Source organism: Micromys minutus (genome assembly GCF_963924665.1).
Source record: "Micromys minutus genome assembly, chromosome: 16".
Taxonomy (NCBI): domain Eukaryota; kingdom Metazoa; phylum Chordata; class Mammalia; order Rodentia; family Muridae; genus Micromys; species Micromys minutus.
The window spans coordinates 17231231-17254004 of NC_137985.1; the positions used below are offsets into that span (position 1 = coordinate 17231231).

General features: G+C 49.5%; 1 protein-coding gene across 2 annotated transcripts; it reads right to left on the minus strand.

The window, feature by feature from the left end:
- Positions 1–13469: 13469 nt before the first annotated feature.
- On the minus strand, positions 13470–22774 carry KEAP1 (kelch like ECH associated protein 1). Of its 2 annotated transcripts, none has more exons than XM_080930517.1 (6): positions 22629–22774; positions 20641–21326; positions 17003–17688; positions 15526–15731; positions 15021–15197; positions 13470–14616 (listed from the first exon to the last, which is right to left on the minus strand). In XM_080930517.1, exons 2-6 carry the CDS (start codon positions 21277–21279, stop codon positions 14450–14452), a joined length of 1875 nt encoding a protein of 624 aa, XP_080786643.1. In that variant the 5' UTR covers positions 21280–21326; positions 22629–22774; the 3' UTR covers positions 13470–14449. The 2 variants fall into 2 exon arrangements, with proteins under 2 accessions (XP_080786643.1, XP_080786642.1); XM_080930516.1 differs by lacking the exon at positions 22629–22774 and adding an exon at positions 22345–22620.

A 22774-nucleotide genomic window follows, 5' to 3' on the forward strand; every position in this document is an offset into this window, starting at 1 on the left:
GAGTGCAGGGTGGACGCTGTCAGTTCGTGGGACGCTGTGTCATAACTGGGGAGAGACGAGGGTTGGGCATAGCGTGCTCTGTTGTCTTCTGCAAAAGCCTAGGACGGGGTAGGACTGGCCAGACTCCGGCTTCCTCAGGCCTCTTCCCCGCCAGGGCGGGTGCAGGACCTTATGAGCTGCTCCCATGTTGCCCACATTGACAGTAGGTTGGTTTCTGTGTGGATTGACAATCAGCCCTTCAGTCTTGTCCCTAATTAAAGTGAGGTTGTCACCGGTGCTCCTGGCTGACAGTTGACACAAGTTTGTTCATTGTTTCCTGGGATTTTTGTCTTGTTTTTTGAGGCTTATTTATTTTTTTCTTCATGTTACATTTTTTTAATTTGGGGGTCCGAGCACACATTGGAGGGGAACTTGAGAGACTTAATTCTCTTTTACCATGTGAGTCCATTTTTACCATGTGAGTCCAGTGAATCAGACTTGAGTTATCAACACAGGCAGCAAGCGATCCCTCCTGGTCATGTTCTCTGAAAGCTGGTCTCATGTAGCCCAAACTTGTGCGGTGCTGGCCTTGAACTTGCTCTGAGCTCAGGCTGCCCTGGAACTCAGATTGCAGGTGTGCACAACCGTGCTTGGCTACTGTTCACTCATTCATGTTGAGACATGGTCTCCCTCTGTAGGATCTGTGACTTGAGTCTGGTGTCTATCCTCTTTTCTGTCCTGTTTCATGATTTTTAGTTCAGAACAGTCTTGGATGCATGGTCCTCCTGCCTCTACCTTCCCTAGTGCTAGGAGGGTAGGCCTTGGTCTCCATTGAGTTATGCGGTGTGAGGATGGAGCCCAGGACTCTGGATGCTAGGCAAGCTCTCTGATTGCCAAGCAGTATCTCATCCTAAATGATATACTGTGTCCAGAGACCCTAAGCAAGCATCCCTCTCACGTGCTGTTTAAAAGCACAGTTGGGATTTAGTACGAAGAGGTTTTTCTCTTTGCTTTTTCAATTGACTATTGTATATGTAATGGGACTCACGTGCCGTGCTGTGTGTGAAGCATGCTTAGAGGAGAGGGCGACTCTGCAGGGAATTTTCATGCCTCTACTTGGCTTCTGGGAATGGGTGAAGTTAGTTTATGAGGCAAGTCTCCTCCTGATGAGCCATCTCACCAATACAGGAAATGATCTTTTTTTTTTTAAAGATTTATTTTTTTATTTTATTTATGTGAGTACACTGTAGCTGTCTTCAGACACACCAGAAAAGGGCATCAGATCCTATTACAGATGGTTGGGAGTCACCATGTGGTTGCTGGGATTTGAACTCAGGACCTCTGGAAGAGCAATCAGTGCTCTTAACCGCTGAGCCATCTCTGTAGCCCAAGATTCATTTATTTTTATTTTTATGTTCTCGACTATGTGCCTGGATGCATTGCTGAGGAAGACCAGAAGAGGGTGTCGGAGCCTCTGGAACTTGAATTAGATAGTTAGGAGCTGTAAGTGGGTGCTGGGAACTGAACCCACATCCTCCGCAAGAACAAATGTTAACCACTGAACCATCTCTCCAGCCTCTACATTCCTTCTTTTTTTAAAACCCAGAGATTTTCCCTGTGTCTGCTCTGGGAAGAAAACATAGATTTGGGTTCTTATTTAAAGGGTTTTTACATTGCATTTATTTAATGTGGGGGTGTGATGTGACTGAGGGTTGCACACACCATGGTACGTGAACAACGTTGGTTCTCTTCCTCCGTGTGAATCCTGAATCAGCAGGGTTGGCAGCAGGGATCCTCCCCTACAGACGCCTGGCTCGAAAGTGGTCTAATGAAAGGGGGAATGTAGCTGAGGGCCGGGTGGTGGCACATGCCTTTAGTCTCAGCAGGGGCAGGCAGATCTCTGAGTTTGAGACCAGCCTGGTCTACATGGTTCCAGGACTGCAAAGGTTACACAGAGAAACCCTGTCTTGAAAGACAAAGAAGAAGAAGAAGGGGATAGAACCAGGCATGGTGGCACACTCCACACTCTAATCCTCTAATCTCAGTAGACAAAGGTAGCTGAAGTGGATAGGGCCATCCTGGTCTACATAGTGAGATCCAGGCCAGCCTGATGTACACACATAGACTCTGCTCTAAAGAATCACATCAAGAGGGGGCTGGAGGGAAGGCTCAGTGGTTAAGAATGCGACACCCTCTTCTGGTGCGTCTGAGGACAGCTACAGTGTGCTTATATGTAATAAGTGAATAAATCTTAAAAAAAAGATCACATCAAGAACCTCTGTGTGGGAAAGAAAACAAAAGAAACGAAGGTTCTGGCTCATGACTAATCCAAGCGCTCAGGAGGTAGAGACCAGTGAACTACAGAGCTAGTTCTTGGACAGCCAGAACTGCACAGAACAGCCCTGTCTTGGAAAAGAAAACAGAGGAAATGGTCTCTGTTTTTGAGAGATGGAGAGGAGCGATGGTTGGAAGGAGACTGAAGCAGGTCAGTGTGAGCAAGTGTGTGCCCCTGGGCTTCCTAATCCCTTGTGAGGGAGTTGAGTCATCACAAGCTAGGAGAGTGACAGGGCTGTCAACCAGAGTCTGTACTTTTCTCAACAGACTGTTCAGAAAAAAAAAAATGCCTGTTTTCAAATACTAGTTAACCCATGTGATACATAAAATAGCTGCATCTTTAATCTTAATGGGGTCTAAATTAGCAGTGTATTCGATTAGCTAAATCACCATCAGCATTCAGATATTTCAAAACAACATATTTATATAAATGTTAGCTAACTCAGTTTTAAATAGCAACACATTAAAATATACATGACATATTAAAAGCATCAATGTAATTATTAAAAAGAGAAAGGCTGGAGATATGACTCAGTGTTTCAGAGCACTGACTGCCCTTCCAAAGGTCCTGAGTTCAAATCCCAGCAACCACATGGTGGCTCACAACCATCTGTAATGAGATCTGATGCCCTCTTCTGGTGTGTCCAAGGACAGCTACAGTGTACTCATATAAATAAATAAATCTTTGAAAAAGAGGGGAAATGAAGTAGAAGGCATGAGACTGGGCTGGGCCTGCATGCAGCTCAGCAGTACAGCCTGAAACGAGGCCAGCCAGTGAGGGTAGGAGTATGGCTTAATGGAAGAGCTGCCTAGAATTCAGAGAGGTGGTTTGTTGGTACAGTCTCTTTCCTACCTGGTGCCTTTCTTTTCTACCCCAGCACCACAATGAACAAAGACTTTAGTTCAAGGCCAGCCTGTTGGCCTTGTTTGGGCAAGTTTTAGGTCACCTCGAGTTACATAGGGAAACCCTGTCTCAAAAGAGTGACGTCTTGTTAGAGGCCAGCCTGGTCTACAGAGTGAGTTCCCGGACAGCCAGGACCACACAGGGACACCGTATCTGGAAACAGTAACAAAAGTAATGTCCCTGAGCTTCAGATGTCCCATCTACGGAGCAGGAAGAGGCACATGCCTGGCTGAGTGGCAAGGCATGTATTTCCGTCTTGAGTCCTAGCACAGCATACCAAATGTGTGTGATGGCATTGCCAAGATTTAGGGGTGCCCTAGAACCCAGTAAAATCTTTGTCTTACATACTTTAGTAGAACTATGAAGCCTTTGTTAGCCTAGGACTTAGCACAGACCAGGGTAGCCTGGAAGTCACCAAAATCTACTGTTCTCTCTGGTACCGAAAACAGAGATGTGTGCTACCATGACTGGGATTTCCTCCTCTTGCTGCTGTGGGGTTTTATTTGTTTGTTTTGTTTTTTGTTTTGTGTTTAGTTTCAGGCTCACTTGCAGCCCAGTTGACTGTAAATCTGGTGTGTGTTAGAAGCTGACCTTGAACCTCCGCACAGGCACTCGACCCTACTCCTGACTTTGTGTCTGTCCTTTCTGGGAGGTGACTCAGTCCAGTGACTACTGAACTCTACACTGGATGGCTCTAGAACCAAGTGACATTAAGGACGGGTTATGGAGGGGACAGATCACCTGATGGATGGTTCCAGGAACAGTTCCCAGGAAATAGCAGTCCCAGAGAATGAGGAACCAGCATGGACCCTGGGTAGAAAGGCAAACCTGGAAAAAGTTTCAGACAATCTTGAACTTTATGCAAGAAGCATAAAGAGAGAGACCCAGACGCTGTTCCAGGGCATCTTCAAAGGCTGGTAGACTGAGGAGAGCTTACAAGGCTGGAGGTCAAGAAGCCAACAAGAAATTCTGGACTGCAGGGAGTCATTGATCGGACACACACACACCTCTAAGTGCTGAACATATTTGCTCCCAGCCTCAGTTTCCCCAAGTGTAAATGGGTTGGTAAGATGTTAATACATTGTTTATTGGAGCACAAACCAAACAAGCTGGTGAGGGTTACCTGCTTCAAGCTGTCTCATTAGAATTGCCAGGAGTGGGGGCAGGGGTCCATCTTCCCTCAAGCAATAGGAACCAAGCACTCTACGATGCAACAAGCACCACGTCAGAAGAAGCGGGTGTGGGGACACACCAGCTGCCATCCCAGCACTGGGGCGGTAGGGGTGGGGCAATCAACTGTATGGAGATTCTGTAGCAGAATTGGCCACATGTGAACCAGTCTGAAGAAAAGCTTAGGCCAATCAAGATGTTTTCTGCATCAGACAGACTCAAAAGAATAAGTAGACTGGATTTTATTTTTAAAGAGTTATTATGTATAGGAGTACACTGTAGCTGTCTTCAGATACACCAGAAGATGTGGGCTGCCCATTTTGGGTGCTGGGAATTAAACCCATGTTCTCTACAAAAGCAGCAGGTGCTTAACCACTGAGCCATTTTTCCAAGCATCCTTTTTTAAAAAATATATTATTTCTAGGACTGGAGAGATGGCTCAGTGGCTAAGAGCACTGACTGTTCTTCCAAAGGTCCTGAGTTCAATTCCCAGCAACTGCATGGTGGCTCACAACCATCTGTAATGGGATCTGACGCCCTCTTCTGGTGTGTCTGAACACAGACATGGTGTTCTCACGTACATAAAATAAATCTTTTAAAAATTGCCTGTAGAAATGTTAATGTTGGGTTACTTTTATTTTAAAAAGATTTATTTCTATTTTTAATTGTGTGTGTGTGTGTGTGTGTGTGTGTATCTGTAAGTGCAGTGCCCAAAAAGGCCAGAAGAGGGAATCAGATCCCCTGGTATTAGAGTTTCGGGTTATTTAAAGTCACCTTGTGGGTGCTGGATCCTCTGGAAGAGAGCACTGTCTCTCTGACCCTGGGTTAGGGGTGAGGAGGAGACAGACAAACAAGAGAGACAAACAGATACACATTAAGTCATACTGATGTCCTGTGAGGCTTGATTAAACGAGATCTCTCACCAGGTGTGGTGGCACGTCTTTATTCCCAACAAAAGGAAGACAGAGGCAGGTAGATTGTAAGTTCAAAGCCAGCCTTATATATGTAGAAATACCCTGTATTTTAAAAGCTTTAATAAACAGAGTCACACGGAGCCCAGGCCGTTCTGGAGCTCTCTATAAGTGGCCATGATGCTCTTGAACGCATGAGTCTCCTGTTAACACTTCCTAAAACCAGTTAATGCATCTACTCAGTGTCCTTTGCTAACAAATGCAATAACACTATTCATGTGCAGACTACATGCTAGACATAGTGTGTTTGGCTACATTATTACCAACAGTCTGTATTACCAGTCAAATATGTGTTATCGTGAAATGGGTCCCAAGACACATGAGAAAGGAGCCAGAACTGAGAGCACAAGCCCTCGCGCGCCCCCTCCTGGATAACTGCGGAACCACACGAGCATCAGGAAGTGGCGCAGGTGCAGACCATCTAAGAGGCGGAGCTAGGGAGGAAGGATATTCCAAATTATTATTGGCTGAGGTCGCTGTCAGTTGCGGAGAAAATAGCCAATGAGGGCCGCTCGACTTCTGATCTGAAGGCTGTGTTCTGCCTTCTGTAGTCCTAATAACCTTGCTTTCAACTTGATTTGAACAGGATCCTAAGGTTCTTTTTCTTGAGAGTATCCTGGCCCTGGCGTCAGTCCCACTGTAGGGTAATACCTAGTTTATCCTTTTGTTTTTGAGACAGAGTTTCTTGTTGCACGGGAGGTCATGAACTCTCATGTCACCAAGTCTGGCCGAAACTCCTAATCCGATCCTACTGCTTCCTCCTCCTGATTATTGGGATGACAGGCATTTGCCACCCTATGATTTTATCCTGAGTGATCTGATGGTGCATTCCACTTCCTTAAGGGAAACCTAATCGGTCATGGTAGCTGGTCCCCAACAGTACTGTTTCTGCAGAAAACCATCTTTTGTGGTGTGAGAACTTCGATATCATTCCCCAGAGAACCCTAGAATCATTCACCCCCTCCTCAAGGCTCCTCACAATGTAGACTAGGATGGCCTTGAACTCACAGAGATCTACCTGCCTCTGCCTCCTGAGTGCTGGGATTAAAGGCCTGTGCCACCACCGGCCACCAATGTCCTTTTAATTAATTTATTTATTTTGTGGTTTCTTTTGTTTTTATTTTATGTTTTGCCTTTTCTGATGTCTTTCAATTCAATGGGATCTTCCGTGGTCCCATGAATAAAAAAAGCCCGAAGCTCCTTTTTCCTCCCCTAAATTGGGAAGAAAAAAAACAAGCCTCAAATCATCCCTTAAAATTGAGAAAGGAGTGATCAATTAATTAGTTGATAGGGTGCTTGTTTGTCAGGATCAAAGCCCTGGGCTCCATCCCCAGCAGGGCACTAAATGGTCTGCCCTACCCCCACACTGGCACGCCACGGGTGAAAGCAGATGATTAAGGGTTCAAGCTCACCCCAGGAAGAGACACAGGAAGGAGGGCGAATTAGCTGATAAGGGAATTTAGCATGTCCCATGTGACATACCTCATTTGACACTGCTTATAGAATGGGGCTGCTATTTCTTCTAAAATAGCCACAGGAAGAATCCAATGCATTCAGCATCCATATCTATTTTTAAAGGATTTTTTTAGGTTTATTTTATTTTTTGTGTATGAGTGGTTTTTGCCTGCTTGTACATCTGTGCACCACATATGTGTCTGGTGTTTGAGGAGGTGGTGAACCTCTGAATAAGTGATACAAATCAAACCTGGGTCCTTTAGCACGAAGAACAAGTGGTCCTGAGCCAACTCTCCAGTCCCAGGCTTCTAACATGCCACCACAACATGCAGTACCAGAGGAGGTCAGAAGAGGGCGATAGATCCCTAGAACTAGAGTTACAACCCCATGGGCTGCCATGTGGATATGGGCAAGCAAACCCCACTCTGTGGGAGCAGCCAGTGCTCTTAACAGCTGTACAGCATTGAAATCGCAGGGTACTTGGGGATGATCCTCAAATATCATGACGTGTCAGCAGGAAGCACACCTTCAGAGATGTCCCACACACTTAATAGCTGGTCTCCAGTGGGCCACACACTGGCTAATCTACCAGAAAATCTAGCCAGCTCCATGCAAGTCCACATATTTGTTTCTTAGTTGGTTAGTTTGGAGTGTGTGTGCGTGCGCGCACAACAGGGTCTCTTGATGTAGCCCTCAGACTGGCTCAACTCACAGATACCCTCCCTCCATCTGCTGCCTCTCTAGTACTGGGATTAAAGGTTGTGCACCACCTGGGCCCAGGTCCTTAGTTTATTTTCAATTCTTGGTATGTCTAGAGATAAATGGCTGCACATGCCTATCTTGGATTCCCCCGAACTGGAGTTACAGGCATGGTGTGGGTCCTAGTCAAGAGCAGCACATGTTTCCAACTGCAGAACCATCTCCCCAGCCAGGAACACATTTGGTGTGTGTGGAGGTCAGAGAACAGCTTTCAGGAGTCTTGATTTCTGCCATGTTGGTGTCCAGACAGTAATTCAGGCCACAAGCCTTGTAACATCCTCAGCACCAGACCGCCTCTCTGTCCTGTTTGTGTTTTGTGGGCTTTTTTTAAACACAAAATTTTAAGAATTTTTAAAGATTTATTATTTTATGTAAGTACACTGTAGATGTCTTCAGACACACCAGAAGAGGAACAGATCCCATTACAGACGGTTGTGAGCCACCATGTGGTTGCTGGGAATTGAACTCAGGATGTCTAGAAGAGCAGTCAGTGTTCTTAACGGCTGAGCCATCTCTCCAGACCTGATGTTTTTGTTTTTAAAGGTTTACTTACCTTTCTGTGTATGGGGGTTCTGCCAAGGTGTGCAGTACCCTTGAAGGTCAGCAGAGGACTTCCGATCCCTAGGAACTACAGGTACACAGGGCTGTGAGCTGCCATGTGGGTGCTGGGAATTGAACCCAGGTCCTTTGGAAAAGCAACAAGTGCTCATAACCTTAGCCATCTCTACAGCCCATATATAAAGCTTTTAAAAATGATCTCCTAGCTAGCCTCAGCTGTCAACTTGACAGCCCAGAGTTATGAGAGGCTGTCTCAGTCAGGGAACACATTACTGCACACTAGCTATATACGCATGCCTGTGAAGCATTTCTGTTTGCTTTTGATAGAACCATTTTATGTAATACTAGCTTCTAATTCCCATAGAGCCCTCAACTTCTGCATCCTTCGTGCTGGGATTAAAGGTGTGTGCTACTGTAGAGAATTTTCTTGACTGCTGATTGGTGTAAGAGGATTCTGTGGGTGGGGCCATTCTTGGTAGCAAACCCTGAGCTGAGCAGAGGCTGGGACTGAACCAGTAAGCTGCTTTCATTGATGGTGTTGGCTGGAGCTCCTGCCTTGAGTTCCTGCCCTAACTGCCTTCAGTGATGGAACTGTAAGTGTAAGCTGAAACAGACTTTTTCCTCCCCAAACTGGTTTTGTTCCCAGTATTGGTATCAGAGAACATCACAGAAGCATTGAACGTAAACGAGAAAAATGACCTTAAGATTTCCAGATTCCAGCAAGCCCTCCCCACCTCTTAGCAGAAGAGTTTGTAAGCCTGGACCTTAAGGGCTGGCTCTGGTTCGCTGTTTCTTTGGACTGCATTAAAGATGGTTTCAGACCCAGGAGCTTGGTAGCTGATTTTGCCTGTCCACACAGACTTCATAGCCATTTTGGATGCTTAGTCAAGGAGGGGAGGTGTATGTGGTCCTCCAATGATGACTGGACCAACTCCACACAAGCTTGACTTTCCCCTTTCTTGATTTTTTTTTGGGGGGGCTTCCTGTTTGCTGCCCGGCATGGGTGCTTTGAACCAAACCTTTTTGCTCCCCTCAGCACGCCCCTGTATGTGAATGTAAACTTGCTTCATAAACAGTGTGGCATTGGCAAGGGACCACTAATACCTACATTTGCTGCTTTGTGACTGAATGACCTTGTGCTGAGGAGACCCCACCAGAATGTCATCCTTAACAGCGTGAATGAGAACCGGTCCTGGTGGTGCCTTTAAGCGGGGCACTTGGGATACAGATGCAAATGGATCTCTGATTTGAGGTTCTGGGTAGTGAGTTCTAGACCGTAAGTACGTATTCAGACTCTGTCTGAGAGAGAGAGAGAGAGAGAGAGAGAGAGAGATGGAGGGAGGGAGAGAGAAACACATCAGAACTTGTTAATCATGTACCACTGGCTTCACTCCTCCATCCAATCAGCTCCCTTTAGTTGTCTTTAGTACGTGCCTACCCTCATGCCCTGAACCTGAATCCCTGAATCACCACAGCCTCTCCCCTGGATGATAGCCAAAGCCTTTTGCCTTTTGCCTAGTGTTCCCTAACGCACGCCCGTCTCTAGCCAAGCCTGTTGATCTGAGGTACCAAACTCATGAACTTTGAGGTTTCAGTTTGACCCCCATCCACCTGCCCCTCCCCTAATGGTTGATTGACTTATTTATTTATGGCCATGCTGGGGTTGAGTTTTCTCACTGCCCTACCTGACTGCAATTCTTTCCTGGGTGGGACCCACTAGATTGGAGGGATTTTTTTTTTTTTCAAGACAGGATTTCTCTGTATAACCCTGGCTTGGCTGTCCAGAAATTGACTCTGTCAACCAGGCTGCCTACAACCCAGAGACCCACCAGCCTCTGCCTCCCTTGTGCTGTGGTCAAAGGTTTAAAGGTGTGCACCACCACCATATGACTCACAAGGGGGCTTTTGTTTCTCATTGTTGCATATGCAGGACATACAGTGTGCATGCAGATGTACGGAGATGCTTGCAAGTGCCTTTGGGTGCTTTTCTGTAAGGCTTCCGTTTGACATCCTAGGCTAACTTCATGCCTATTTTCCCAGGCAGAGTCTCCAGGACTCAGCCCTAGGTGAGCTGGGTGCGAAGGATCCAATCTGAGATAGCACTCTGTTGTGGTAAGTGCTTTATCCACTGAGCATCTCCCCAGCCATTGTGGGTTTTTTGTTTTGCTTTTTGTTCTTTGTTTTGCTTAAAAACAAGGTCTTGGGTTGGCAAAATGGCTCAGCAGGTGAAGATGCTCCCCAGGCCTAACCTGAGTTGATTCCCAACTGACTCCTTCAATTTCTCCTGTCTGTCTGTCTGTCTCTCTGACTTAATACAAATTAAAATAAAATTAAATGAAAAACATGCTTTCAGCTGGGGGCGGTGGTGGTGGAGGCTGGGGTGGCATATTTTTTAATCCCAGCACTTGGGATACAAAGGCAGGTGGCCCTCTGTGAGTTCAAGGCCAGTTGACCAAGAGAGAGTTTCAGGACAGCCTGGGCTACACAACCCTGTCTTGAAAAAACAAAAGTCTGGAAATGCTCAGGCAGTAAAATGTTTGCTGCACAAGCAAGGGAATCAATCTGAATTTGATTCCCAGCTCCGAAATAAACACCCAGGCATGGCTGCGCAGCTGTGATCCTGGTTGAGGGAAATGGACAGGGACCCTGAAGCACACTGGCCAACAACTCGGCCTAATCAACGAGCTCCAGGTCCTAGTAGATCATATCTCAGAAAGTACTGTAGACAGTTCCCGAGGAACCACATCTGAGCCTGAGACATTCACATACATGTGTATGCAGACACACATGAGCATATAAACATAAAAGCTGGGAAGGACAGGTGAGTTGGCTCTGTGAGAAAGGGGCTTGCTACCAATCCTGATGATCTGAGTTTTATCTCTGGGACCCATGTAGTAGAAAGAGTAAACCAACTCCTACAAATTGTCCTCTGATCTCTATCTACTCACAGGCCGTGACACACTGACCTCAACACACAAGTACACACACTGGGAGACAGGCAGGGGTGGCACATGCCTTTAGTTCCAGCACTTGGGAGGCAGAGACAGGCAGATCTCTGAGTTTGGGGCCAGCCTGGTCTATGTAGTGAGTTCAAGGACAGCCAGAGTTACACAAAGAAACCCTGTCTTGAAAAACATTAAAACAATTTAAAAAGAAGAAAGGAAGGAAAGAAGAAAATGCTCATTTTGGAGGCTATGGGTGTAGCTCATAGGTAGAGCACATATTGCATATGGAACAGACTCTAGGCTCAAGCCCCAACACTGAAAATACAAGTCAGCAAGCTTAAAACTGGCCCTTAGTGGATTCAGCTGCTGCAGGCATGCTGCCCAATAGATGTCCAAAGTCCCATCCGCACAGATAACAACCATCAAACACAGCTGATCCCGAGGCCCAGCAGCTTCCCAGACTCAGAGACCTTGACCTGAGAGTGAGGTCCGTACCCCTCCCTGGCAAAGATCACTCCACTCTGGTGGATCTTTCACTGCTGTGCAAGGACTTTTTCAGCTCCCCTTATCCACATGTAGAGCAGCCATCAGGAAAGGAGCTGACGAGAGGGCTTAGTGGGTAGGGAGAGGCTTGCCAGCAGCCTTAGGCCCTGAGTTTGAGACTCAGAGCCTACATGGCAGAAAAACCCACTCCTGAAAGTTCTCCTCTGGTATCCACACAACCCCCACCATGTGTGCTTGTACCCCTGCCTCTCCCCAAACATGAACAAGTGTAATTAAAACAATAAGAAATATCAGAAACGCTGAAAAGACTACCCAGGTGGCATCTATGAAGTTCCTCAAGTCTGTTCAAGGAGCCCCCTCTTCCTTCCAGACCCTGCAAACCAACCGTGCTAACAGACTTCCTGGCAGCTGTGCAAATCCTCCTTCCTTCTCTCATTCAGCACAAGTGTGCAGGAGCCTGTCCAGGCCAGGAGGCATCAGGCCCACAGGACTGAGTCACGGGTGGTTGTGATGTACGTGCTAGGGACTGAACCCAGGTCCCTGCCAAAGCAGTGGACGCTCTCACAGTTCAGTAGCTCTCTCTAGTCCCTTTTCTCTTTCTTCTCTCTTCCTCTCTCTTCCCCCATTTTGTACAGAGGTGGAAAACAGGAGGAATGCTGGTGTTTTCTTCTATATCCTCCCTCTTCCTCTCCTGTTACCACCCCCACCATCTCAATGAATCTGAATGAAGTGTTCTCTTTGCCTCCAGTGCTGGGAGTTCAGATTCATGTCCTTCCTCTTGCTTGTAGAATGAGCATTCTTCTTTAAAGATTGATTTATGTGTGTGGGTACACTGCTGCTGTCTTCAGACACACCAGAAGAGGGCATCAGTTCCCATTGTAAATGGTTGTGAGCCACCATGTGGTTGCTGGGAATTGAACTCAGGACCTCTGGAAGATCAGTCAGTGCTCTTAACCGCTGAGCCAGCTCTCCAGAGTGAGCATTCTTACTCCAGCTCCTCACAGGATTCTAGGGCAGGGGCTTCGGTATTTATGTCATGCTCTCTCTTGGTTTGTTCTGAAACAGGTCTATGAAGAGACCTATTTGGCTGGTCCCAAACTCAAAGAGATCCTTGTTTCTGCCTCCCAAGTGCTGGGATCAAAGGTGTGCACCACCACACCTGTATGCAAGGGCTCTGTTAAGCTTCATTTCCATTTTTTTGGCTTTTTAGGAATATATAGCTACGCTTGTCTGCCCATGCATTTGTGGACAGGTAGGTACCTCACAGACAGCTCTGGTTATGAACTAGACTCTGGTCCTTGGGAAGCACCAAGAAGCTACCTCTCTAGCCTGATGTGTGGATCATTTGTTGTTGGGAACAACAAATTGTTGGGAACGAAAGCTGAGCCTCTGAAAAAGCAGCAAGTGCTCTTAACTGCTGAGTCATCTCCTGGGATCAAAGATGTGCACCTTTGCTGACCTTGTCTCCTATAGCCCAGTATAGCTCCCAGCTCCACAGACAGCCCAAGATGACCCTGAGTCTTTCTTCTGGTGCTTTAAAAAATATTCCCAAGACCCCAGCATGGCTGCACATCCTTTTTTGTATTTTTTTTTTTTTACTTTTGTTGAGACAGTTTCTCTGTATAACAGCCCTGACTATCCTGGAACTCACTCTGAAGACCAGGCTGGCCTCAAATTTGACAGAGAACTGTTTGCCTCCAAAGTGTGGCCACCACCCCACCATAACTGAGACAAGGTCTCAGCTGGCCAGGCTGGCCTTGCATTGGTTATGGACTCCAGCATGACTCTGAATTTATCTGCCCAGTTCTGCCCCCTGCTGCTAGGATTACTGGTGTGATCCACCACGCCTAGTTTACGGGTGCTAGGAATGGAACCCAGGGCTCATACATGCCAGGTTAGCTCTGAGCCATACCCAATGTCCCAGAAATCTTTATTTTCCTGCTTGGGTACAAAGAGGAAAGCAGGAACCAGATGTGGGCGTATACAGGTGTAACCCCCAGCACTCAGGAGGCTGGGGCAGGCAGCAGGGTCAGGAGTTCAGGGTCTGAAATGAAGGCCACCCTGGACTACATGAGCCCGGTTGCAAAATAAAGCAAAACACAGGAGGCCCCAGGACAAGTGGCACAGTTAGGTCATTGGCTTCTACTGCCCTGAAAGTGACAGCAGTGTGTCCCACAAGGGAGCAAGATGCCCTATATGAGCAGAATGTACAATCGTAAGCAGAGACAACAGACAGGTTTCAGATACCAGCCCCATCAGGATCTTTGTGTGTTTCAATAGAAGAGCTGTCTCTGAGGACCTGAGGCAAGACACTGCCTACTCCATTCTTTATTCCCAGGGGAAAGTTCTGGGTTATTTAACAAAATAACCGTCCAGGGCTTACAGCCCAGAGGACTCTGTGTGCAGGCTTATCCCTAGGGCCCCAACTCCAGAGGGAGCCTCCTTCCCTTGGCCTCACCTGTCCCTTCTTCCCCCCATCCCCTGGAATTGATCACCAAGTTGCAGGAACCAAAGAAAACACACGTAGCCTCCTGCTTTGCCTGACCCCCATGAAAGGGGGTCTGGGTGCTGGTGGTGGGAGTTCAGGGGCCTCTCACCTGTGAGGGTGCCCGCCCATACCCCATCCCACTCGGCATATGGATGCTCCAGGGGCCATGACAGATGGGCCCATGGATTTCAGTTCTGGTCTTCCACGAGGTCCTTTACAAGGCATCCCAGCCGCCCCTCGTGGAGGAAGGGACGGCTTGTTCCGCTGCCTCTGCTGCCCTGTGCTGTTTGTGGGTTGTTTTGTTGGCTTTTCTTTAGTGCTGAGACAGCAGCGACACAGACTGTTCCTGTCCTGCTGTCAGAGCTCAGGTATTCCAAGTACTTCAGCAGGTACAGTTCTGTTGATCGATTTGCTTCCGACAGGGCTCCATGGTGACGGCAACACCTACTCCGCTGCGGCCAGATGTCATGCGGGTCACCTCACTCCAGGTGTCCGTGTCTGGGTCATAGCATTCCACACTGTCCAGGAAAGTGTGGCCGTCGTAGCCTCCTGCAGGGAGAGTGAAGAGAATGGTCACCCTCCTCAGAGGGCTCAGCCCACCACGCACAAAAAAAAAAAAACAAACAAAAAAAAAAAAAAAAAAACAAAACCGGCAGAAAGCAGAAGGGAAAAGAAGCCACCTGTTGCGATGGATAGGGAAGGGATGGAAAGTGGCTTAGGGGTAGAGCTCCTGCCTCAAGGGTGCAGGGTGGGAGGCGTTGTCAGAGTGGGTGGGGAGTGGCTCAGTGGTAGAACGGCTGCCCAGAATGCCCCAGGGGGGCGTGGCATGATTAAACAACACTTGCCAAGCATTCGGGAGTCTCTGGCGTCTATACTCAGCACCAAAACTTGAAAAAGAAAAGATACAGACACTTAAGCGTGTTTTTCACCCCGACCCAGCCTGAGGGCCTCACCGAGGACGTAGATTCTGCCCTGGTGCACGGTAATCCCCAGGGCACTCCGGCGATGCTTCATGGATGCCACGAAAGTCCAGGTCTCTGTCTCCACGTCGTAGCGCTCCACGCTGTTCAGCTGGTCCTGCCCATCATAGCCCCCTGCTGCATAGATGCAGTTGTGCAGCACACAGACCCCTAAACGAAAGGGCACAGTGGGAGCCACGGTGAGGCTGGTCTGGGGGCCGAAGGGGCAGGGGTAGCGATGCCACTGAACAAGGGACATTAGTAGCCACGGCCCTTCACTCCGCCACTGGAGAAGCTGGGGTAGGAGGATCAGGAATTCAAACTCAGCCTCATCTGCATAAGGACTTGTAGGACAACCTAGTTATGAATGACCCTGATCAAACAAAACAAAAACAAGCTGGAAGGGAGGAGGCTAGTAGACCCTGGGCTACAGGGAGGACCGTAGATTAAGGAAGCCCTTCCTTGTGGGCTGGGGGTCCTTTCTCCATGCCCCACTCACCCGCCCCGCTCCGGATGGTATTCATTGGTGTAATCATCCGCCACTCATTCCTCTCGGGATAGTAACATTCTGCTGAGTTAAGCCGGTTAGTCCCATCAAAGCCCCCCACTGCATACAGCAAGCGGTTGAGCACTGCCACGCCCACGCCGATCCTCCGTGTCAACATTGGCGCGACTAGGTGCCACTCATCCCGCTCTGGCTCATACCTGCGAAGGACACGATACACCGCGGTCACCCCGCGGCACCGCTGGACTTCCTTACACTAAGGTCCAACATCTACTAGCGCTTTTTATTTTTAATATTTTTTGGAGACTCTCGGTAATCTCCTGCTTCAGTTTCCCCAGTGCTGGGATGAAGGATGCACCACTGATCTCTCTGATCTCTACTTCCCTCAAGAAGTGAAGAGGGTCAGCAGGAAGAAACCGAGGCTCACTGTCATCAATTATGAAAACAGCAATTCCCTTAAGCCTAGGCAGCTTTATTCTCCCCCGTGCAGCGCATGCGCACGCCGCCTCACCCCTAGCAGAACTCACTGCCTCACCACAAGCCAGATTTGCTATGAAATGTCACTAAGTAACATCTGGGCAGGTGTTCAACTCCAGAAGTCTAACTGGTTCTCCCAGATGGTTCTCCTTCAAACAACATGATCAGAGATGGGGCGAACTCGTCCTGGTTGGCCCAGCAGCATCCAGTCCATACCTGTGTTCCTGGAGTTATTAATAGAGTCCCTGTCCTTGAAAGCGGCTCGCTCAGGACGAGGCATTGTCCCACCATCCTATTCATAGACCACACACATTAGAGGCCCCGAGGGTGTTTGTTTAAAATTCTATTGTCAGGCTACGGGTGGGGTTAGCTCAGGGGTAAATGGCTGGCCTAGCGGGCACAAGTTCCTATTCCCTACGAATACAGAAATTAAACTTTCCTCATTTTCTTACCCTTGGGGGTGGGGCTGCAGGGGGTAGGGGGATGGTCCGTCTTAAGGCAAGGTCTCTTATATCCCAGGCTGGCCTTGAACTTGCTATACAGCCAAAGATCATTCCTCTACCTCCCAAGGGCTGGGGTGACAGCTGGTATGCGCTACCACACCAGGTTTATGGAGGCTTCCCGCACGCTGAGAACGCACTGCCAACTGAGCCACACCCCAGCCCTTTTTCCTTCTTTCTTTTTTCTCACTCTCTTTTGGCAGTACTGGGGATGAGACCTAAACCCTGAATTCAAGAAAGAGACCAGAGCACTACCATTGAACTACATCCCGGGTCAGATGATACATTTTAACGTAATTATAAACAGCACAACATAATTCATGTATTATAGCAATTCCAACTGTCCTCAGTGTGCAGAGGTGATTCCTATAGGTTTGGGACCGCCCCTTCCAGCACTTCCCAACTCTGGACGCTGAGGATGAATATCCCAGCCGCTCAACCTCATATGGAGACAGGGACAAGAGGTGCTGTCCCTTTGGGCCCCCGGTGCTCACCTCTCCACGCTGCTGTGGTGGATGCAGCCATGGGAACCCCCGACTGCGTAGATGTGGCCATCTATGACCCCGACCCCGATGCGGTTGCGCGGCACGCTCATAGAGGCACAGGGCGACCACTGGTTGGTCATGGGGTTGTAGCAGTCCAGGGCGCTGGAATCAGTGTTGCCGTCGGGAGAGTTGTTGCGGCCGCCCACAGCGTACAGCAGCCCGCCCACCACGCAACCTGCCAGCCCGCTGCGGGGCACCTGTAGGTCGGCCAGGCGCAGCCAGGAGCCATTGCTGGGGTTGTAGGCCTCCAGGTAGCTGAGCGACTGTCGGAAGTAACCGCCCGCCGTGTAGATGAGGCGGCCCACTTTGGGCGCGCGGCAGGGCACCGCCTGCGTGGGCTTGTGCAGCGTGAGCTCCTGAAAGATCTGCACCAGGTAGTCTTTGCAGCGCGAGTCGGCCTGCAGGATCTCGCACTTCTGCAGCTGCGTCTGCAGGAAGCGCGGCGTGAGCGCGTGGCAGCGCACGGCCCGCAGTAGTGCCTGCACGTAGAAGCGCCGCTGCGGGCAGTCGTATTTTACCCAGTCGATGCACGCGTGGAACACCTCCGACTCGCAGCGCACGTTCAGATCATCACGGCTGATGAGCGTGGCCAGCTGACAGTGTGACAGGTTGAAGAACTCCTCCTGCTTGGCCACCTGCAGGGAGCTCAGGTGAGAAGGGAAGCCCTCCTGGGTACACGGGGCTTTACACAGACCACACAGTGTGGTCTTTTTAGGCGCCTGTGTTGATTTTGGTTTGACTTTATATATATATAGCTAGGTGTAATGGCAGACTCCTAAAATCCCCTATCCCACGGGAGGCAGAGGCAAGAGAATGTCTGAGTTCAAGGCCAAACTACATAAGCCAGTTTTGGATCAGCTAGGACAACACAGTAAGACCCTGTCTCAAAATAAATAATTTAACCTAGTCTGGCCTTTAATCGCAGCATTGGATTAATGGCCAAGGGAGAGGCAAATGTCTGTGAGTTCCAGGCCATTTGTTCTACATAGTAAACCCCCCCCCTTTTAAAAAAAAAATAAGTGTGTTTCTTTTAATATTTACTTTACATATATGAGAACTGTAGCTGTCTTCAGACACACCAGAAGAGGGCATCAGACCCCATTACAGATGGTTGTGAGCCACTATATGGGTGCTGGGATTTGAACTCAGGACCTCTGAAAGAGTAGTCATTGCTCTTTACCTCTGAGCTGTCTCTCCAGCCCCCAGTAAAATCCTCTTTAAAAATATTTTAAATTACATTTAATTATTTCTTGATTTATTGTGTATGTGTGTGAAGTGTGCCACAGCTCATGTCTGATGGGTAGGGGTCTCACCTTCACCTTATGGGCCCCTGAGACTGGTCTAGAGTGCCACACTGACTGTGTATGTGTGTGTGTGTGTTTGTTTAACCCCCAGGACTCAGATGCTGGAAGGAAAGAATCAACTTTTGCAAGTTGTCTTCTGACCTCCACATGAACTGCTGCACATACACTGCCCCCTAAATCGATACAGTAACAATTTTAGATTAATAAAGGTACAATCTAAGTCATCGGCAGTGTCATGGCTTTGCACTTTACTCTCAGGTGTGGGAATATTTCATACAGATGAGGAATGAGAGTGTGGTGTAAACACAACTTCAAGCCACCAAGGCCGGCGTCAAGTCTCAGCGCTTGGGAACCTGATACATGACAATCTTGGTTTTCAGACAATAAGCCTAGGCTGTGGCAACCAGCTGTCTCAAAAATCTAAATGAATAAACAAAGTACATTTATGCTGGTCCATACTGACATTACACAGCCTCTGAAGGCTGTGTGTGTGTGTGTGTGTGTGTGTGACTGACCTGGAACTTGTTATGCAGAGCAGGCTGGCCTCCAACTCACAGATCTGCCTGCCTTTGCCTGCCCAGTGTGAAGTGGGGATGGAGCCAGGGAAAGTGTGCTACAGTCCAGGACCACATCAGCCCACTGGAGATGTTATGCACTACGCCTAATATGCCTGTCCAGATGCTGCCACCCATCTCGTGAGCTCAGGTGTGGAACTGTCCACCTGCGAACGACACACGGTGTTCAGAGGCTTTTGGAGCATTTCAGACTTGGGGTTTGGGTTGCTGATAGTCAGAATGCAGTCATATCCAGGGGACCTTTCTAGTCACTGCCACCCAAGAGCCAAGGCTGCTGCTGACTTGCTTGCCCCAAGGACTGTCCTGTTACTTTCCCTTGAGGACTTCCTGCACTGAGAAGTGAAAATGAAAGCAATACCACATAAACTCAGGAAAAGCAAAGCCAAGCTGGAGACTGCAGGTATGAGGTTGGTGGGTCCTGTTAGCTGCCTGTTCATCACACTTTGGTGGGTGGGGAGGTAGGCGGTATCAAGACAGGGTCTCTCTGTGTAGCCCTGGCTATCTTGGGATTTCCTCTGTAGAACAGGCTGGCCTTGACCTCAGAGATCTGCCTGCCTCTGCCTCCTGAGTGCTGAGTGCACCACCACCAAAACATACACAAACCCCACTTTTTTTTAGACAGGGTCTGTGTAGCCCAGGCTGGCCATCACAACTTTTAACACCAGAGAGACCAGGCTGCTGAGGCATTGGGAGGGCATTAGGGACTCAGAATCTGAGTTTTCAGTCCAGCAATATGGCTTTGTGGGTAAAGACACTTTCTGCCAGGTTCAATGATCTGAGTTTATTTTAACCTAGAAACATAGATAATGTAGCAAGAGAGAGTCAGCTCTGCTATTTGTCCTCTGACTTCCACACAAGAGCAGGACATGTATACCTACACATTTCTTTCTTTCTCTCTTCCTTTCTTTTTTTACGTTTTCTGAGTGTGGTGTTACTTGCCTATGATCTCAGCACTCAGAATGTGACAGCAAAGATTGGACTTAAAAAACAAAACGCCCAGCTTCAATAACGAGGTGTGGTGGCACATGCCTTCAACCCAGAGACAGGCGGGTCTGTTAGTTCAAGGCCTTGCCGATCTACAAGTTGGGGTCGAGAACAGACAGGACTGTTACACAGAGAAGCCCTCTGTGTCTTGAAAAACTAAAACAAAAAAGCTTCAGCTAAAGAAGACTGTCCAAAAAAAAAAAAAAAAAAAAAAAAAACCAAATCAAAGGTGCTGGAGAGATGGCTCAGCAGTTGAGCGAACTACTAGCTGCCCCCTCAGAGGACCAGAGTTCAAATCCCAACTCCCAGATGGCAGCTCACAACTGTCTATAACTTCAAGATCTGACACCTTCACATAGATATGCATTCAGGCAAAAAACACCAATCCACATAAAATAAAGGTAAATAAATTAAAAAAAAAATTAAAAACAAAAGTAAAACCAAGTCCTGGGGCTCTGCTGGTAGAATGCAGAGCCCTGCGTTCCATTCTCAGTCCCTCTTAAGTGTATTGGGAGGGTGAACGCCTGTAACTACAGTACTTGGGAGACTGATAATCAGGAATTTAAACTCATCCTCAGGTACACAACTAGGTTAGGGCCAGCCTTAGCTACAGGAGACCCTATGGGAAAAAAGGAAGTTCTCCTCCAGCTAGTGTCAGGGGAGAGCGCCATGCTGGCCTATCCCGTTTCTTGTGACCAGAGCCCAAACCCCAGGCCTCGCTTACCTCCCCGAAGTGCATGTAGATATACTCCCGGGCTCGCTGGTGCAGCTCAGTGCAGCCGATCTGCTCGGCGAAGTTGGCGATGCCGATGGCGTTGCTGGGGTCCAGCTGCTGCACCAGGAAGTCGCTGCAGGCTCGGACCACGCTGTCAATCTGGTACATGACCGCCCCGTTCATCACGTGAAGCACACACTTCTCGCCCACGGAGATGGAGGCCGTGTAGGCGAACTCAATAAGTCTTTCCATGACCTTCGGGTGGATGCCTTCAATGGACACCACCTCCATGCCCTGCTCCCGAAGCCCGTTGGTGAACATGGCTTTGAAGACTGGGCTGGAGGAAGCCAGCACCACTTTGTGAGCCATGAATTGGGCGGCTGGGATGTCCTCGTATTTGACCTGCAGGGTCACGTCACAGAGCTGCTGGCTCAACCGAAGCTCGTTCATGATCCCAAAGGCCTGCTTGGTGTGATCCTCTAGTGTGTAGCTGAAGGTTCGGTTACCATCCTGCGACGGTGTCACCTCCGCCTTGCACTCCGTGGAGGCATACATCACCGCGTCCCCTGCCCCCTCGGGGCACTTTGACCACAGGGGCAGGAACTGGCTGCTGCGGGGAGCCCCGCTAGGCTTGGGTTCGGGCTGCATGGGGTTCCTGATGACAAGACACAGTTCCACCACTAGCGGTTAGGGGCCTGGAGGAGGGAAGAGTACAGGGCTGGGAACACAGCCTGGGTTAGGCCAAACCCTACCTCTTTTTATGTTTTTGAGACAGATCTTAGCCTAGGCTGGCTTCAAACTCACTATGTAACCAAGGCTAGCTCCTGAATACTCATCCTCCCGTGTGCCGAGACCACAGTATATGCCATCATATCCAGCCAGACCTTTTTCCTCCCCAAGACTAAGTAATGATTTCTAGAGCAGCTTTTGCCAACCCAAGTAAACTGGACACACCCGGCTCCATTCAAACGGACTTCGAAACTCACGGGCCTTCAGGACATATCATGTTCTTTTTCCTGCTCAGAATCGCCCAACACCTATCACAGAGCCCAAAAGTGGAAACCCAGCTCCTCAGTGGCCTGTAAAACTCTGCACCCCCTTCCCTCTGTTCCAGCCATCCTTCCCTTCATCCAACACGTCAAATTCTTTTCTCCACCACCTCACCAAAATTTAAAGCCTGCCTTTAATGTACTTGGAACTGTTCTGAGCTCCAGGAACATAGCAGGAAGACAGAAAAGGCCTGAAAATAAAGCAAGGTCTGTATAGAAAACACTAAGCGAGCACCAAGGTCCTGGGGTAGAGTGTGAAGCATCTGGAACACCCACGGAGAGGGATTCAGGGGACCCTTGGAGACCTGGGGCCAGGGCAGGAGTTATGCTTTCAAAGGAGGTGTGGGGAGACAGAGAGGGCCTGCAGTTGGCTTCCCAGGTTCTGGGGCTCAGCGTGGAGTCGCTTCCCCGCGTGTTACGTCTAGTAGATCACCGTGGGGGGGGGGATGAAATAAATGCTCCAGGGGCCCCAGTAAGTGAGCGACTGTCACGGGTGACCACACTGCCGGAGCTCGGGCCTGGCATCGCGCAGGGGGCTGTGCAGCGGCCGCCCGGTCCCCGGTGCCTGCTCCAGCGGCCTCCCCACCGCTCGGAGGCGCAGCCCTGACGCCTGGAGAGCCCGCAGGGCCTGGTCCCGGGCCGCGGCCCGGAGCGGCGCACTCACCCCGCCATGGCCGCGCTCTGCCTCCGCCTCCTCCGCGCGGGTCACGGTGACTAAGCACAGCGCGCCACCCTGTCACAATAAGAGTCCCGGGGCGCCGGCCGCGGGCGACCCCTACCCTCTGCTCACCGCGGCCACCACCCTAAGCGGGCGCACAGGCTCGGCGGCGGGGTGCGCACTGGGGAGACACACACCTCCCCCCCCCACCGCGTGCACGGCTCCACGCGCGACCGCGGGCGGCGCCCGGAGCTGGCTCCCCACCGCATCCTCCGCGGGCGCTCGCTCACCTCCGTCCCACCCCCCCGGGTGTCTCTGTTGGTGCCACGCGTCCAATCCGCGCCGCCAGGCCGCCACGCGCGCCGCGCTTCCGGGAGGAGCGGAGGGGAACCAAGTTTGGGGGGGACTCGGATCGGGGCAGCGGTGCTGTGGGGTC

Bases quoted from the DNA above. Each gene is read 5' to 3' on its own strand.
- KEAP1 (XM_080930517.1), bottom strand. From the start codon at position 21,279: ATGCAGCCCGAACCCAAGCCTAGCGGGGCTCCCCGCAGCAGCCAGTTC. The intron at 17,689-20,640 runs GTAAGCGAGGCC...AGCTCCCTGCAG, and splicing joins TCTACATGCACTTCGGGGAG to GTGGCCAAGCAGGAGGAGTT. The intron at 15,198-15,525 runs GTGAGTGGGGCA...CCTTTCGTTTAG, and splicing joins TACCATCCGGAGCGGGGCGG to GGGTCTGTGTGCTGCACAAC.